General features: G+C 41.0%; 1 protein-coding gene across 1 annotated transcript in view; it reads left to right on the forward strand.

Moving 5' to 3' along the window:
• Positions 1 to 15,196, forward strand: part of SACM1L (SAC1 like phosphatidylinositide phosphatase) — a 70,818-nt gene extending 55,622 nt beyond the window's left edge. The window contains exons 13-20 of the mRNA XM_004419600.3: positions 2,194 to 2,292; positions 5,008 to 5,146; positions 7,589 to 7,658; positions 7,778 to 7,850; positions 9,158 to 9,251; positions 9,370 to 9,462; positions 10,148 to 10,205; positions 13,333 to 15,196. Of these exons, the coding sequence (XP_004419657.1) occupies positions 2,194 to 2,292; positions 5,008 to 5,146; positions 7,589 to 7,658; positions 7,778 to 7,850; positions 9,158 to 9,251; positions 9,370 to 9,462; positions 10,148 to 10,205; positions 13,333 to 13,469 (763 nt within the window). The 3' untranslated portion in view covers positions 13,470 to 15,196. The remainder of the gene's footprint in view (positions 1 to 2,193; positions 2,293 to 5,007; positions 5,147 to 7,588; positions 7,659 to 7,777; positions 7,851 to 9,157; positions 9,252 to 9,369; positions 9,463 to 10,147; positions 10,206 to 13,332) is intronic.
• Positions 15,197 to 19,289: the final 4,093 nt, after the last annotated feature.

Below are 19,289 nucleotides of genomic sequence, written 5' to 3' on the forward strand. Positions count from 1 at the left end.
CCATGAACATTTCCACCTTCTCACAGTGGAACCTGCCCATACACACTTTGGAGGACTCAGAGAAGGGATTCCTAACTAGGATGTGCCTCACAATCCTCAGGAACTTACTCAGAATATGCCTCAGACCTGAAAAATCAGAATCTCTGGGTTTGGAGTCTGGCCTGTATATTCTGGAGAAAGTTTGCTGACCTCTCTGTACACCCCTGTTTAAGAAAGACCCTCTGCCCCCGAGGGTTTCCATAGCTGTGCTTACCTCTAGACTTGTCTTGAGTTTGTAGCAGCAGGTAACTTTGAGAACTTGAGGCATAAGTGAGAGTCTGAAGTTGTGTCCTTGGTGTTCCAGGGGACTTGGAGGGCACTCAGTGCTAAAGAGTGAACACCCCAGAGCTATTGTTATTTCCCTTCTGTGAGCTCTGAAGACCACCAGACAGAGGAGCCTGTTAAAAAGTGTATTTGAATTTTTTTTTTACTTAATAAATATATATTCTGGCAGGGGAAAAAATCAGTTTGTTGGTTAAAGTGAAATCAAATGGTAGATTTATTGTCATCTTTCAGATATCTATTGGACTGATTCACTTTTTAGTTTTTTAACCATTGTTACTTTGAGTAAATTAAATAAATTAAGTTGATGGATTGGGGAATGACCAGAAAGAGAAAAGTCGTATGGTTGCACTTCTGAGGAATGGTGGGACACATTAGCAATGGAAAGTTAGTCTTTTGGAAACTGGGTGAAAAAATGAGATATGCTTCTAAGGGTTTCTTCCTCGAACTTTGAAAGAAGTAGAACTGCTTGACTATTGGGTTCAGAAGTAAAATAATATATTTAAAATAATTTATTATCAAAATATAACTATGTAACTCATTCTTAGAAGATATAAATGTGATTTTAGAAGGATATAAGCTTAAGAAGTAAAATAATATATTTAAAATAATTATCAAAATATAACTATGTAACTCATTCTTAGAAGATACAAATGTGATTTTAGAAGGATATGAGCTTAAGAATCCAAATGTGTTTAGGTGCTAGTGAGCTACTTAAATTCTTCAAGTCTAGAACTATTCTGGTCAGAACACTCCAAAAATAACTGTCACACTGCCACTTTCATTGGAGCTGTCTTTGAAAATGCTTCCTCCCGCTCCCAGTCTTCCCAACATCTAGCCTCTCAGTTGGCTAACCTCTATTTTTGTCCTAATTTCTAAGGCTACCATTCTCACCTGAGGTAGCCATTGAGGTGGTAGGAGCCCCTCTCCACCTGCTTAGAAGCCCACACTCTATTGATGCCCCTTGGTCTGTTGGAGCCAAGGGAGTCGCATGAGAGCAGATGCCTCATCTGAATTTTACTATGTAGACGAGAGTGTAATGTCCTTCAGTCCTCCTGCTTTATGACTTGACTTGCTCCCTGAGTAGGAAGTTGGACAGAAGTGGAATATATGAGAATCTTCGTGTATCCATGATGTTCAGGTTCTCTGCATTCTTTCTTCCTCCCTTGGCTTTCAGGAATTGGTTCATGATTTTTTTCCCCCTCTTAAGAGGCAACATTTTTCAGCTCATGATAGGACATCTTTATTGTTAGACATGTTTTAACTTTGAGATTTGTGCCTCTTAAATATTAAATAACTGAAAACAACTCATTACAGATTGACCAACAAGAAAATTCTCTCTGCCACGTGTATGTGCAATGTATATAGATATTGATAAAGTGAACCAGAGGGGGACCATCTTACTTCTTTTTTTCTCACAACCCCTAGTACACAACAGACATTCAATCTAATCCTTGGACTGAATCAAGTTTGACCATTTTGAACATATTAACTAATTTGAAAAACAATAAAAATTCTATTTTTTTTATTCTTTGCACATGGGGGTAGAGAATAAATATATGCTAGACAGTCAATTGGACCAGGCTGCTTTATATTCATACCTGACTGCTGGACTTGAGCTCACTTCTCTAACATTTTCCTGGGCCTCCTCTCTATTCCTATCTGAGGGCCTCTAGAAGAACGTGTAGATAGAAGAGAGAGTGTGAGTGAGTGTGTGTGTGTGTGTGTAGTGGTAAATTCAGAGTGAAGGAGGCTCTACTGTTGCCAAGAAATATGTATGCTCTGATATAGAGAAGAAAAATCGGCTTATGAAGGTATTATTAATAGAAGGAAAATGAATAATCTGGTCGGTTTCTGAATTTCTTTTGGTAGATATTTTGCCTTTGACTTCCATAAGGAATGTAAAAATATGAGATGGGATCGACTAAGTATTTTATTGGATCAGGTAGCAGAAATACAAGATGAATTAAGGTAAGCTATATTATTTCCCTCTGGAGGTTGAGGGAAGAGGTATGTGTATATATTAATCATATTTATTTTGCATTATCTAGCAGACTTACAAATACAGTTCACTGGGTTGACAGCACTTGTTTATACTATTATTTTTAGGTTTTTTTTTTATTGGAAAGATGTGACTTGATTATTTAAAAATATGTTAAAATTCTTAATGACTCAAAGCCAGGTATTTTCATGAATTATCTTCTATATATTTACAAATATTTACATAATTAAAGTTAGTTTACAACTGTTTTATTTTCAGTTGTTTTCATGAAACAGATAAACATTAGCCTACCTAGTCTTTGTTGTGATAGTGTTTAATTGCTTTTCTCTATTCCGTTCTGATATAATACAGTTTCAATTAAATGTTCTCCTTCACATTGAGCATCTAGTTTTTTCCTTCTCTCTTCCTATGATGAAAGTGCTGCAGTGAGTCACTCTGGATATATGTATTATTACTTCTGTAATAAGTTCCTAAAATAGATTCTTGAGAGCAGGATTAATGGATCAAAGGATCTGAATATCTTTATGGTACTTTCTGTGTGTTTACTGTGTTATTTACCATATTGATTCACAGGTTTACTATACTCTATGCATATGTTAGTCTTTACTTATTTTAAAGCCAGAAGAAGGAATCTATAAACCATTCTATCATTATGTTCTGCCTGTGTGTGGTTGTAACTCTGGCAAGCCAAATGCACTTTTTAATTTTAGTTACACAGTAACACAGTAAAACTTCTCCTATAGACATTTGCTCAGTTTTTTACAATATATTTTTATACATATTAAGTAATCAGCCTACCATTAGTTAAATCTGCTTTTTCTCTGAGGTTTTGTCATGAGCATAGCTACTGAAGGGGATTGACTTCTATCATCATTGGCTGGGCCTGGCACATTGTCAGAGGGGTTGGTTCCTTGGGTTCACCGTTAATTGCTGCCATACAAGAGTGGCAGAAGGAGGGATTGACACCAGAATCTGTGTCCATTGCCACACACTATGTTCCACAGGGACAGTAGAGCTTTCACCAGTGACTTTCAGATGACCAACCTCTCTGGACGTTTTTTCCTAGGAGTTTTTGGGGAAGTGGAAAGAATCTGGGCTTTGGGGTCTGACACATCTCATGGTGATATCTCCGTTTGTCTCTTATTAGCCATGTGACCCGGGGCAAGTTAGTTATCTTCAAACCTTGGTTTCTCCATTTGTAAAGTAGAGATAATAGTATCTACCTCATAGACTTATTGTATAGTTTAAGAAATAACATATATATATTTTAAAAGATTTATTTATTTATTTATTCCCCCTCTTCCCCCCCCAAAGCCCCAGTAGATAGTTGTATGTCTTAGCTGCACATCCTTCCAGTTGCTGTATGTGGGACACGGCCTCAGCATGGCCGGAGAAGTGGTGCGTCAGTGCGCGCCCGGGATCCGAACCCGGGCCGCCAGCAGCGGAGCGCACGTACTTAACCGCTAAGCCACAGGGCCGGCCCTAAGAAATAATATTTATAAGTTACCTAGTATTTATTTTATAAGTACTAATGGGGTGCCAACACCCACATGCACTCATGCACACGTGTATATACACCAACTCTAAACGATCCTCACTAGTTCTATAAGAACCTCATGTAGATTTTTAGTCTAAACATAGTCTTTTAGGCCCTTATTTTAAGGTCATGATTTTTATTTAGCCTTTGGTGAATATATTACATTTCCCCCCTTTTTATGATTTTGGGGAATAACTACAATAAAATTAATATTATCTATTATTCACTGTATGTTCTGTCCCATACACTCTGCCAAGTACTTTATGTGTATTATGCATTATCTCATTTAAATCTTAGAGCAGCCTAATGGTGGTGCTGTCACCTCCACTTTGTGGGTAAAAAAACTTAAGCTCTGAGAGGTTAGGTTAATTAAAGTTATTCAGCTAGTAGGTTGCCTAAGGAGCTAAGGCTGGCAACCAGTTGTTTGCTGCTGGAGTCCATGCTCTTCTTCACTGCCACTCTGTATGTTGTCAAATTTTCAAGTTCATAGTTATCTGAGGAGATTGTTAAAAATGAAGGAAACGTAGGAACTGGTAACCACGGCTGGCTCCAGTGCAGACGTCTGGGAGGTTAAGGGGAGAAAGGGAAACTGATTTTTCAAATATTACCCTATTGTACCTGATAAATTTTGTACTATTTACATATGTTACCCATTTTAAGAAAGGATTTAAAAATGTTTTTACTGTGCAACATCCAACCCTTGCTTCAGAGATTCTACTCAGTTTATCTCAAGGCCAAGTACCTTCATTTTTAACAGAAAACTCAGGGAATTCTGATACAGATAATACAGCAACCATGCTTTGAGAAGTTCTGATATATGGGACATAGGTGGAATAATTATGTCACGGGAAGTCCTCCTCTGGCCTTAGGGAAACTTGGTTGACGTCCATAGCAACCTTTACAATGCTCCCAGCTCTACTTTTTCACATCTCTTGGGTGAAATGACCTCTGATACTACAGTTGTTTTTTGGGTGGGAGGCTGTGTTGCCTCCCAAACTTCTTTTTTTTGGTTTATGGTAATCAAATATACCTGGACCATGCATTTACCAGTTTTAATATTACTGATACAAGACCCCTGTTATAAGAGATATGTCCTTAGTAGATTTGAATGATTTTTGGTATGAGTGTTTATACAAATGTGTTTTAGTTATTTTCTAGTGGACCCTGTTGGCAAGGTGGTGACAAACCAGGAAGGTGTGTTCCGCAGCAATTGCATGGATTGTCTAGATAGAACCAACGTGATCCAGAGTCTGTTAGCTCGTCGTTCGCTTCAGGCCCAGCTTCAGGTACAAATTCTTCTTTTCTTTTCTTAAATAAACAATATAACAAAAAATTAAAGAAACTTCATCTTTAAAAACCAGTAACAAGGGGCCAGCCCGGTGGCATAGTGGTTGGGTTCATATGCTCCGCTTTGGCAGCCCGGGGTTTGCAGGTTCAGATCCTGGACGCGGACCTACACACTGCTTGTCAAGCCATGCTGTGGCGGTGTCCCACATATCAAGTAGAGGAAGATGGGCACGGATGTTAGCCCAGGGCCAATCTTCCTCAGGAAAAAGAGGAGGATTGGCAACAGATGTTAGCTCAGGGCTAATCTTCCTCACTGGGGGGAAAAAAAAAAACAAACCCATTCAGATTGCCCCTACTCTAACCCAGCTCTTTCTTTTTGGGTCTTACCATCCATGACTGTGCTGATTTTCCATAACCATGGTTAGTATATGTATGCATAATTTTTGATTTTGCCATTTTCCTCTAGCGTTATACGTAATCATAGTATTTAAGAGTTGCATTGTTGTACTATAATTTACTAAGCCATTTAGGTTGCTACGTTTTTGGCTTATAAATAACACTATAGAGAATATATTTGAGTTCATTATTATTAACTTGAATTATTTCCTTTGGATTAATTCCTAGAAGTAGAATTAACTGGGTTAAAGAGAATATATATGTTACTTTCCAGGAGGGTCATGCCCGTTTACACTGACACCAGCCAGCAGTGATAAGTGAATTCATTTCATTGAACTCTTGCCAGTGTTAGAATTTTTATTTAAAACTGTTTTTTCTGTTTTAATAGTACGAAGTAGTACTTCAAGGTTGTTTTCATTTGCATCTCTTTTTTTACTGGCAAGGGTTATTAACTCCCAGGTAAAAAGTTGTGACACAGCTTTGCTTTACCACTAAGATTGTACTCTTAAGAAAAATAGATATAAATGTTTTCTTCTGTTTATACTTGGGATTAAAAATATGTAGAGCCCAGGGGCCGGCCCCATGGTGTAGCGGTTAAGTGCGCGCACTCCGCTGCTGGCGGCCCGGGTTCGGATCCCGGGCGCGCACCGACACTGCTTGTCAGGCCGTGCTGTGGTGGCGTCCCATATAAAGGAGAGGAAGATGGGCATGGATGTTAGCTCAGGACTGATCTTCCTCATCAAAAAAAATATATATATATATATTTATATGTAGAGCCCAGATTTCCAGGTCACATTGGCATTTGTTGTGAGAGGCAAACAAAATGCATCCCAAATGGTTTCCTGCCTAAATAATTAGTAAGCATTCAGCTTTGTTTATGACAATTTTATGTATCCAGGAAGGAATTATGGAGGTAAAATACCTCCTTTAGAATGAATTGTCCTGGTATCCTAAAGTAGCACATGCCAAAGGAGCAGTTTCCCTGTTTGAGCACTCTCTGCTTTGTTTTGTACTGAGTCCTTGTCAAGCTGCTGGGTTTACTTCAGAGTGTAAATATTTTCAATAGACACAGTATTAGGAATGGTTGTTTCCAAGGTTGTTAATTAACAAAAACCTATTTAACTAGGTTCTGTAATCTATATCTAACTATTCTATATGCTGAATATAGTATTATCAAACCTAACCAACCTTTGGAGAGTCTTTGGGCAAGAACCTCTCTAGCATCAGTGCCGGCTAGAGTGGGGACTCCAGTGTGCTTTTCTGCCTCCAAGGAGGGCAGTTTTTACCCAGCTGAAGGTCACTGAGGGTGGCTGCTGTGCTGTGTCTGAGGGTGGGAGTGCCCCATTCTGAGGCAGAGCTAGTCTGGTGTCGTCTGAGGTGAGCAGTAAAGATGGTGGTTCTGAGAGGGTTGAGGGTCCGAAACAAAGGCCAAGGCGGGAGTTCCTAATCTGTGGTCACTGAACCCCAAAGGGGAGTTCAGTGGGGGATTCAGGATGCCCAGGAATCTTCTGAGACTATATGCAAAGGGCTGTGCATATGTGTAGCTTAGGGGGCAGTAGATATGTAGTAGTACTCATCCTATTCTCGAAGGGCCCCTGGGAAAGGGAGTTAGTTTGGGGGCGAGGAAGTCTGGGGATGGTGAACTGTGAGGCAGGTTGAGGGGTGAAGCTAGTGGAGGCTTAGGGGTGGCAGGGAAGGAGGAGTCATGGCTAGAATCCTGCAGCAGCTTTCACTTCTGCCCTTTTCCTTCCCCTTCTGCCCCTCTCCTTGAGTACAGACAGTCCTGCCACTGTTCCTGGGGTGCTGGGCTCACAGGAGAGTGGGGGCTGCGGGGAAAGGGGCCCTCAGAGAGGCTTTGCAGCCTCGTGTGGGCAGGAGAGGGCTGTGGTGAGCTGGGACCCCCAGTATACAAGGAATGCATCTCCCACCTGCGGCCAGCACCCAGGAACCATGGGATATGATTTGGGGACTATCTACTTTTTCTTCCTAAATCATGTGTGCTGAAATCTTATGACACATCAACATGGGTCTGGTTCTTATTCCAGAGACTAGGAGTTTTGCATGTGGGACAAAAGCTTGAAGAACAAGATGAATTTGAGAAGATTTACAAAAATGGTAGGTAATTTCTTCAGTAGGGCAAAGTTACTCAGATTTTGAAACAAATGAATATTTTGTCTTTAGATCTCTGATTGTCATTTTAATCATTATCAGCTGATTTTTACTTTTTTTCACAGCCTGGGCTGACAACGCAAATGCTTGTGCCAAACAGTATGCGGGAACTGGTGCCTTGAAGACTGACTTTACCAGGCAAGCCATGCTTTTAAAATAGCATTCCAGGGGCTGGCCCGGTGGCGCAGTGGTTAAGTTCGTGTGCTCCGCTTCAGTGGCCTGGGGTTCGCAGGTTTGGATCCCAGGCCTGGACCTACACCACTCGTCAAGCCATGCTGTGGTGACGACCCACATACAAAATAGAGGAAGATTGGCACAGATGTTAGCTCAGGGACAGTCTTCCTCACCAAAACAATACTAATAATGAAAAATAAAATAAAATAGCATTCCAGACCAGTGGTTTACAGCTGTGGTGCATCGTAGAGTCACTTGGGCAGCTTCCATTCAGCAGCAACAGCAGCAAACACCAGCGCCTGGGCATCATTTCAGACCAGTCAAGTGAGGATTGCTGGGAGGTGAGGCCCCGGCATTGGGGGGTTCTTAGTCTCCTTGGGTGATTCTGATGCACAGTGCAGGTTGAGAACCACAGCCCTTCCATTCTTCTCAAAATTTACTGTGTACCTGAATCACCCCAGGCAGATTGAGCAGGTCTGGGGCCAAGCCTGAGATTCTGCGCCTCTAAAAAGCACCCAGGTGATGCTGATGCTGCTTTCAAGGACCACACTGGGTAGTGAGAGGTTAGAACATTTTGAGTATGTTACAGATGCCGTGGGGTCTTTTTCTGCTATATGGATATCCTGGGAGCAAAATAAGGTTTCTAATCTTTTTGCTGTTTTAGCCCACTTAACCTGGGCTGTGTGATTCTCTTCTTAAATTTCTTGTCTTTGCAACTGGAACTGAGTGTTTTTCCTCTCTGTCCTTACTTCGGTAATATTTTAGAAAGAGAATACATATTTCTTGGACCTGCTAGTGGTTTCTTTTGTGAGGTGTTTTCTTTCTTTTTTTTTTTTTTTTTGTAAGGAAGATCAGCCCTGAGCTAACATCTGTGCCAATCCTCCTCTTTTTGCTGAGGAAGACCGGCTCGGAGCTAACATCTATTGCCAATCCTCCTCCTTTTTTTTCCCCAAAGCCCCAGTAGACAGTTGTATGTCATAGTTGCATATCCTTCTAGTTGCTGTATGTGGGACGCGGCCTCAGCATGGCCAGAGAAATGGTGCGTCGGTGCGCGCCTGGGATCCAAATCCGGGCCGCCAGTAGTGGAGCGCGTGCACTCAACCGCCAAGCCACGGGGCCGGCCCAGTGAGGTGTTTTCTTTATATTTTCAGGGATGATTTTAACAATCTTTGTAACTCACTTATCTGCATACCACATAGTTATTGGCCATAAAACAGTGTGAGAATTTAATATGCAAATATGTAAGTCAAAACTTAACCTCTTTTAACCAGAACCGGGAAGAGAACTCAGTTGGGACTTTTAATGGATGGCTGGAACTCACTAATACGATATTACAAGAACAACTTTTCTGATGGATTTAGACAAGTAAGTTTGTATTTGATGTTTATTTTTGGTCATTAGGTGGCTGTAACTTTGCACTGTTCTTCAGTAACATAATCACATCTCATTTGGGGCATTACTAATTTTCTTCTTTCTTTTCTAGGATTCAATAGACTTATTTCTTGGAAACTATTCAGTGGATGAATTAGAATCTCATAGTCCTTTAAGTGTTCCAAGAGATTTGAAGTTCCTGGCTGTAAGAAACGTTTATTTTTTTCAAGTTGTTAAAAGCATTGTGTCTGAAGTTATAGATGGTCCAACTCCCCTTGATTTAAAATATTGTATGTTGTTCTAAATGGAGTATAAATACTTGTTTCCCCCAGGAGAAGATCAGGGAGAAGAGTGAAATAACTTTGGAGCATTTATTTACTTTCGAACTTCACTCTCTCCCATCCTTTTTATGTGAGAACACAAATGGGAATGTGGAAGGTTTCTCATTTCAGAAAGAGTCCACTCCCCTTGTGTTGAGGGATTTACCAGAGGCAAACTTTAACATGGAAGGCAAAGTATGTTCTTGACACTTCTCTCCTTTTTGACTCCTCTGTTCATAAGACTTTCCGAGACCGTCTCTGGGGGCTCCTTCCAGTGGGAAGAGTGTCCTTGAATGGAAGTGGGGTCCAGTGTCCTGGGGTCTCCTTCCACTTAGCACTCCTTGGTTTGGAGCAAAGCCATGCTGCTTCAGATCTTAAAACTTAACCACTCTAAGGATTGGGCAGTTGTGATTGAACCTCTAAATAATGATGTGTTGTTGAAAAAAGACATTTTGTATATTAGATTGCAGAAGAGTTTTATTCTTTTTCAAGGAAAGCATTCACAACTGATTTTGCAACCATTGATTAGCATTCTTAAATGATGGTTTCTCTTCCCATTTTCTTTTCCAGTTGCCTATTATCATGGTTGTTGCCTTTTCAATGTGCATTATCTGTTTGCTTATGGCTGGTAAGTCTGCTCTGATTTCACATTCTTACATTCATTTCTTAAAATGTTGAACTTTCTTGTACAACATCTTGAATTTTTGAGTCTGCTCAACACTTGATGTTTCCCTGTTAAATTTAATGAGTAAAGAGGGCAGAAGAAGTTAGTCAGATGTGACAGGAGGAAAAATATATACTCAGTAGCTGGGTAAATGTTCTTTTTTTCACTTAAGATTTTTCAAATATGTTTTTCTTATTACCAAAGTAATTCATAGTAATAATAGAAAATATAGTTAGGCAAAAAAGAAGAAAATATTATTTATCATTCTGCCTTCCAGAGATAAGCTAACTACTCTTAACATTTTGATGTTTTAATCTTTATAAGTGTGTGTGATTTTTTCCAACAGTGAGATATTATACATCTTTTTTGTAATCTGTTTTTTTTTGCTGAGCAATATAAACATTTTCCCATGGTCTTTATTTTTAATGGCTGCAAAGTATTCCATTTATGGATGTTTAGTTTATTTAACCAGCCACCTATTATTGGACAAATAAATGTTGTTAATAGATTAATACCTTACTTATCATTAAATTTTAATAGATTGAGAGCAGAATTGCATAAGAACCTGAGCTAACAAGGTCTTTACTGGTTTTCTTTTTTTTCTCTCAGTATTTTCCGGTTACTAATTTAATAAGAATTTAAGATTCAAGTGTCTCCATTAAATACCATTCAGCTCTGGGAATTTGAGTCTGTGACTTGGTCGTATTATACTTTTGAGGTGCAGCCTTAGGCACTCTGGAAGAAGAGGCACCCTCCAGTCTTCATCCTCTGTCCTGAATTTCTTGGGCTGACATTTCTCTGCCTGTGTGATTCCGCCCATCCTCAGGGCACCATTCAGATGCTCCTGTCTCACCAAGTGTCCCTTTGTTCTCCTACATGTCCTCTCCCCGTTTCTGATTTCCATAGCGTGTCATGCACCTCTCTTACAGCGCTTTCCTCTTTTAACTCCGTAAGCACCTAGGGATTTCTTTTTCAGAGGTGGTGGACCTCTTTGGTGTCCCCGACATACCCAGTGTGTGGTAATGATTTGCGTACTCGTTTGTCTTTCTCACTGGTTCAGCAACTTTTTGAGGGCAGAGACTGACTGTGTCTTACTCACTGTTTTATTTCCAGTGTCTGGGACATAGTAAGCCCTCAGCAAAATGTTGCTGAATTAAGGACTCTTACTCCACCGCCACCCCCATACTACTTCAGCCTGCTTCTTGAGGGAGGCTCAGTACCTGCTCGTTTCTGTCATCCCCTCGGTGTTCAGCACTGTAGACAGTCACGACATAGGGGAAGGAGCCACCCTGTTGTTACTAGAGCAGGGGGTAGCAAACTTTTTCTGTAAAGAGCCAGAGAATAAGTATTTTAGACTTTGCAAATTACGTATGGTCTCTGTTGCACATTATTTGTTTGTTTTTTTATAGCTCTTTAAAAATGTTGGCACCATACTTAGCTCACAGTACAAAACAGGCTGAGGGCTCTAGAGCACGGGAATCACTGTGCGGCATGGCTGTGGGTCTTGTGTCAGGTTTGGGGCACGAAGGAGGAGGACAGGACCAGCCATCCTGTGCTTCTCAAGATTCCTCAGAGGCCCACGCTGGTCTGTTCACTCCCTAGATCCTCTGACTTCTTTCTTTAAAACACCACCCAGTGGATGCCATTTTCTGGGAGCCACTCCACTGTTGAATTAATTAGTTTTGTTCTTTTGATATGTTTAGTGTTTTCTTGACTGTATACTCACATTTCCCTGTGAGAGGCAGGAAAGTCCAGGCCAAGAGCTCAGCCTGAACAGTTGGACGATTCCTTTACGGGGTGTCCTGGAGGGGCTTGTGAGGAGCTGCCTTTCTTCTTCGCCCAAGAAGAATTTTAAAACTCAGAGCTGTGAAAATTATTAATTATGCAAATTCGGATGTGTTTTTGAGTAAAAAGAGATTAGATGCTGTGGATGGTAACATCTTATATCAGTTAATTGTTGTAAAATAATGAGCTTTGTGGGCCGGCCCTGTGGCTTAGCGGTTAAGTACACGCACTCTGCTGCTGGTGGCCCAGGTTCAGATCCTGGGCGCGCGCCGTCGCACCGCTTCTCTGGCCATGCTGAGGCCGTGTCCCACATACAGCAACTAGAAGGATGTGCAGCTATGGCATACAACTATCTACTGGGGCTTTGGGGGAAACTAAATAAATAAATTAATTAAATTATTAAAATAATGAGCTTTGTAATATTTAGATATGATAATGTCTGATTTCTAGCCTCTACTTTGGTTTTCAAGAGCATAGGAAGTAAATGCAGCATGATCTCTAACAGCTTCTTAGGAGAGAGTCTAGACCTGATTTCTTTCTGACGTGCCCTCTTCCTGGCCTCTGCACATTTCCCTCTCTACAGATGAGGCCAGTACTGTTGCAGGAGAGAAGCGACACTGGGTTCAACTATTCCAGGAGAACGAAATAGATCTTTTCCCACTTGCCTGCTGCTAACCTTTAAGAACTCTAGACTTTGAAAAAAATGCATGTCAGGAGAGTTGTGTTATATGTGTTATTAAAATGCTATTGAGTTTTGTTTTATACACTTGACTTTAATACATAACTTTTCTGAAGCATGTATATTTTGCAAAGTTACTATTTGTGTAGGCATTTTTATAGTAGCTAATATCTGTCATAGATAGGACTATGAACTAAACTATTAGTAATAGTTTCTTGTAATGTTAAAGTATATAATCTAAAAGTAATAATTATTGTTTGTATGATATAACATGAAGTAGTTTCATCAAGTTGTTCTCAGAGTGTGGCCTCTGGACCAGTAGCCTTAGCGTTATCTGGGAATTTGTTAGAAATGCAGATTCTTGGGCCCCACCGCAGACCTGCTGAATCAGCAACTCTGGGGTTGGGCCCAGCTATTGATGCTTGATCAAGCCCTGAAGAGGATTCTGATGCTAGCCAGAGTTTGAGAACTACTGGTTTAAACCTTAATTGAGAGGTTCTTGTATTTTTCCTCCAGACGTGCTAGTAAACTTGAATGTTGTCAAGATGTGCTAAAAGGCTGAAAGCTGGATCTGGTATCAATAAAATGACTTCTGTTTACCAACTCTTTGTTTTTTTATATCAACAGGTGACACTTGGACAGAAACATTGGCCTATGTGCTCTTCTGGGGAGTTGCAAGCATCGGAACATTTTTTATTATTCTTTACAATGGCAAAGATTTTGTTGATGCTCCCAGATTGGTCCAAAAAGAAAAGATAGACTGAATTTGTGTCTGTGGAAAGCGGCTTGGCTTGGAAGATTCCATTATGCAGAACTGGAGTCTTTACTGACCCGCTTTCCACATCAGCCCGAGGTCTTTTTAAAGCCTTTTTCCAAAGCATATCTTGTGTTCTATGTGAGGGTCATGACTTAGAGTTGATCTGATGTTACTGCCTTGATGATCTCTTTACTATTGGGACAGTTATATTTATAATTTGAAGCTATTCTAGAATTAAAATGTAATCTGAGTTCAGCTCACAGAATGGAAGGAATCTATTCATTGTCCATTTAATCAGTGGTTGCAGAAGAAGTAATATATTTAAAAAATCTAGCTTCTTTCCTTATTTAAACAGTAAAATTATTTTTCTAGCTCAGTTTCTTTATTGTCATTGTAGAAACACTTGCTGTCTTTCAAGCATACATTTCCACACATCTTTGGACTTTTCTTAAAAGTTTAATAATAAGCTAACTCTACTCTGTTGATCAAATGCAAGTCTTTTATAGACATCAAGAAGTTGGATGTAAGTCTGTGATTTCACAGTTGGGAAGAGGAGAGTGGGAGGCGGTGTTCTTCTGAGGTTTCAGTTGGGCTGCCTTATGAGTTCAGTCAGCTAGAACTGCTGCAGTGGGACCAGCAGTTTAAGTGTGATGGAAAAGTTTAGATATACTTTATCTTTTTTAAAAGGTATAAATGAAATCAAAGAATGTAAAGCCTATCTCTAATGCTAACGGTCCAAAGCCTCCTCTGTTTTAGGGATTGCCCCAGTGTGGAAAACACCCTTGGTTGGTCAGCTCCTTCCTCCTGGACGTTTTGGTGTCCTTGGGGTCATTCATGGAGCCGTGCAGGCCTGGAGAGGGTCCTGTGCTAGATTTGGTGCTGCACTTGGAGGCAGCAGCTGCTTTTCCACACGTGGTGCTGTTGATGCTCTTCACTCGGTAAAGGTTTTTGTTAGCTATCAATAAGTGTGTTTAAAATGTAGTGCTTCCAGGTAGTAGTTATAGTTCTCCAAATCAAGGACCAACTTAAACTTTAATTTATGTGCAAAAACAAACCTGAGAGATATGCTTTAGAAGCTGTGCATAGTTCTAATTATAAGTCGGACTGTATATTCAAATTGTAATTATGAGGTTTAAATAGTAGAGATGTAAGGTAGTATAATTGCCACTATTTTAAAAGAGTTCAATTAAATACTGCTACAATATTGGTGTTGTGCTTGAAAATATGTACAGTTTTTTTCAATAGTAATACCTTATGTTGTCCTTAAATATCTCTAAAAGCGCCTTTATTTTAACATTACCTTTTTTTCAACATTATTTTTTATCATTAATAAGAGTTGTTGCTTTTAGAAACTCTAAAGGAAATAATAGCTGGAAAACCCTCTGTAGCTTGAAATCAGCCATTAAAACTCACAATAGGGTAAGTAATTAGAACTACCTGTTCTTAACATGTAAATAAGCATAATTTGTTCCAAAGATGAAATATTGAAACTTAGTTCATGTCTGCTGAATTATATTACTCATGCTACTGGGCATTTCACATTAAGAACTTATTTCAACGACTACAACAAAGACCAAATCTGAACTGCGGATGTGCTGTTTTGCAGTGAATGGACTATGTTGGTGTGTTAGATCTTAAAGTATCAATATTTCAGAACCCTGCAATGATTTTATTTCTAAATTCATGTACTTTACATTCATAAGTGAAAATAAAATGTCATATTCTTTTCTAAAACTGTTGGTGTAATTCCTGTACTTTGTCTTGAAAGGGGTGTTCTTTTTTAGAGTTTTAAAAATCATGAAAAGCAATGCATGGTCATTACAAAAAAATTAGGCAATACAAGTAAGCAAGAATATTAATAGCTTCTGAAATCCTCCTTTCCAGTTACGATCACTTAAGAAATTTTGTTTATCCTTATAATTATTTATTTTGTGTGTGTGAGGAGATCAGCCCTGTGCTAACATCTGCCAATCCTCCTCTTTTTTTTTGCTGAGGAAGACTGGCCCTGGGCTAACATCCGTGCCCATCTTCCTCCACTTTATATGGGACGCCACCACAGCATGGCCTGCCAAGCAGTACATTGGTGCGCGCCTGGAATCCGAACCGGCGAACCCTGGGCCGCTGCAGCAGAGCACGCGCACTTAACTGCTTGAGCCACCGGGCCAGCTCCCTTATCATTATTTTTTAGTTATAGATAAAACCAGGGAAATATTCAGTAAAGTGTGATGTCTATAAAAAGATGTCCCCTGTCCGCCCACCTCCACACTGTAATTTGTTTTTCAAAATGACATAGGTCTTAACTGAAAAGTGGGGCAGTATTGCTTATTAGAAAATGTTCTCCCAGGGCCGGCCCGGTGGCGTAGCGGTTAAGTGCACGCACTCCACTGTGGCGGCCGGGGTTTGTCGGTTCAGATCCTGGGCGTGCACTGACGCACCGCTTGTCACGCCACGCTGTGGCGGCGTCCCATATAAAGTAGAGGAAGATCGGGGCTGGCCGGTGGCATAGCGGTTAAGTGCATGGCATAGCGGTTAAGTGCATGTGCTCCGCTGCAGCAGCCTGGGGTTAGGAACCCCGGGTGCACACCAACGCACTGCTTGTCATGCCATGCTGTGGCAGCGTCCCATATAAAGTAGAGGAAGATGGGCGCGGATGTTAGCCCAGGGCCGGTCTTCCTCAGCAAAAAGAGGAGGATTGGCAGATGTTAGCACAGGGCTGATCTTCCTCACAAAAAATAAATAAATAAAAAATAAAGTAGAGGAAGATGGGCACGCATGTTAGCCCAGGGCCAGTCTTCCTCACAAAAATAAAAAAAAATAAAATGTTCTACCAGACCACAGGAAGGTGTCACTGGGCCTGAGGGAAGTGCTGATGTAAATGCCTTGGCAGCTAGGGGAAGAATAGGTAGTTCCAGGCATGTCACACATTTGGGAAGTGAGATGGAATTCCTTGGAAATGGCATCTGGGATATATACTCCCCTTCATGAGCCATGCAAAACTGCCTTGGACTGCATCGTGCTCGTCCCTCCTATTGGTTCTCTGCACGTAACCACACACAGCACATACTGGCCAAGATGAGCTGGCCCAGAGTCTTCCTGTGAAGGACTTTTCGGTAATTCTCTGCCACCACTCCCTCCACATGACCTTCTGTCCTTCCCTCTGGTACACTAATAAGTGTTCTGTGCCTGGTGATCTCTAACTCCTTCTCTCCATGGGGGAGAAAAAAAGATAAACTATGCTTCTGATGCCCTGATTGTACTTTACTATGAATGAGATTTAGTCAGTATGTTACCTAAGTCACCTATTTGTGCTCTGAGTCTTTTATTTGTAGCTACAAAATGAAAAACTTTGTCCCATTCAGGATTCAGTGCCCAGGAGTGGGAGTTGGGGAGAGGGTTAGTGGTGGGGATGATCCCCAAAGTCATTTGATGCAGATTCATCAGTCCTGAGGGGGTAGGACTTACTTTTTCTGTTAGGATCAGAGTTGGCTGAACGTGACAAACCCAAAGGCCAAATAAGAGGGAAAGGAGAAATGAAGGGGTATATGTGGTGGGGAGGGGTGTCGTTGGAGGAAGTGGCTTAAACAAATAAGGGTTTTTGGGTTTTTCCTCCAGCTTGCCTCAGATTCCTGATGTCAGGAGAAATGATCCTAATACAAATAAATTATGATAAATCTTAAAAATATTACTGTCCTTGCCACATGGGCCTCTCCAGCATGGCAGCTTGGTTCATCAAAGCCAGCAAGATGGGAGTCATATGCTTTTATAACCTAATCTCAGAAATGTCATCTCATCACTTTTGCCATATTCTGTGCATTAGAAATGAGTCACTAGATTCAGCTCATTCAAGGGGAGGTGGGGATTACACTGGGGGCATGAATACCAAGACATGGGGATCTCTGGGGGCCATCTTAGAAGTCTGCTACACAACCAGTAAGAGAAAAATCCGAAGGCGTGATTCAGAGCTAGTGCTGGAGGGAATCGGGCCTTCTGCAGGAGGTGGGGTTATGCTAGGACCCAGGTGTTCTGGCCATCTAATGCGTAGCAAATCAGCCCCAAAAGTGCATAGAACAATGATAACATTTGTTTCGCCCACAAAAATCTGCAATTTGGGCAGGGCCTAATAGGTATCACTCATCTCTGCTCCACTTGACATCAGTTGTGTGGCTAAAGGCCGGGGGCTAGAATCATCAGAAACCTGCTCGCTCACGTGTGAAGGGAGAGGGAAGAAGAGGAAGCAGGAGCAGGAGTGGTGGAAGAGAAGACAGACAGCAAATATGCAACAAACTCCCTGTCCAGGGCAGCTCCGAGTCCCCCGGGCCATGCAGCTTTATCCATCACCAACTCAGGCTACCTGCCCTCTCTGGAAGAAGTGTGCTGGGAAGGGTGCCTCGCTGTAGGAGCTCAGTACCGCTCTACCTGAAGCCTCACTGCTTGCTCTTAGGCTTTTGGGCCCTGGAGCTGTTGGGGAGAACAGAACCTGCACCTTGGAAGCCATGTTCTCCTTCCCAGTGCCATCCCTGCATCTTCCCAGAGGAATTACCACGTTTTACTTTTTTTTTTTCCTTCACATTTCTGTGAAGGAAAAAATTTCCTTCCATCCATTCTGTTAACTGTTGTTTACATTGAATGAATGTATTAAAATATATGTATGCATTTAGATTTATTGATGACTGCATCGCAATTCACTTCTTGTCTGGTCTAACACTAAGGGACGTTTGGGTTGTTTTCCATTGTTAACTCCTGCACTCAGTGCTGCTGCGAGCATTCTCCACTTCTTCCAGCTCCCATGGGGAAGTTTCTCCCTCGTGTGTGCCAAGTGGTAGATAATTATGAGCCTGCAATATACAAGATAACATGAAATTGTTTTCTAAATTGTTGTGCCATTTACATTTCTAGCAGTTCCACATTATCACCAATGCTTGGCATTGTCAGACTTCCTAAGTTTTTAATCCGGTAGGTATAAATGGTGTCTCATTCTGGCATTTTTCTGATCACTAATGAGATTGAGCATCTTTTCATAATTTTTTTGTTGGTCATCTGTGTTTCCTGTTCTGTGCCTGTTGAGGTCCTTTGCATGTTTCTATTAGACTGTCTTTATTGATTTGTTGAAATTCTTTATATTCTGGAGACTAATTCTTGTTGGTTATATGTCTACAAGTATCTTCTCCCAGTTTTTGGCTTGTCTTTTCACTTTCTTGTCGTGACTTTTGATAAAAGAAGTGTATAATTTCAAAGGTGTTGAATTTACTAATATTTTCCTAGCACCATTTGTGCCTCAACTCCAAGAGACACATTTTTACGTAGTTTTGCTTTTTCACTTTTAGGTCTTTTTTCCATCCAGGATTGACTTTGGAATAAGGAAAAGGTCTGTATCAATCAAGAAAGGTCAGATTATGCTGTGGTAACAAATGCTCCCCAAATCTAAACAGCTTTTAAAAAAAAAGAAAAGGCTGATTTCTCTCTGTGATTCTCTATATCCTTGAAGGGTTGACTGCAGCTCTGCTACATGACGTGCTACATGACGTCTGCCTTCTGGGGCCCTGGAACATTGCCAGGTGTCCTGGCAGAAAGAAAAGGGAGACGTTTCCGCTTGCAAGTGACGGTCTCTTCTGTTCACGTTTCATTGGTCAAAGCAAGTTGTGTGGCCAAACTTGCAGTAATTGAGGCAGTGTCGTACACTGGGGGGCAGTGTATGACATCATCTCACAGAGTCCACTTTTCTTTTTTCTCACATGGTTAATGGGTTGCTGAGAACCTTGCTGAAGCCCTCCCTTCTGACCTGTGGTGCCACCACTGTCACACATCAAGTTCCCCTCCCCTGGTGTGT

This window comes from Ceratotherium simum, chromosome 5 (genome assembly GCF_057802395.1).
Source record: "Ceratotherium simum simum isolate JZ-2026a chromosome 5, ASM5780239v1, whole genome shotgun sequence".
NCBI lineage: Eukaryota > Metazoa > Chordata > Mammalia > Perissodactyla > Rhinocerotidae > Ceratotherium > Ceratotherium simum.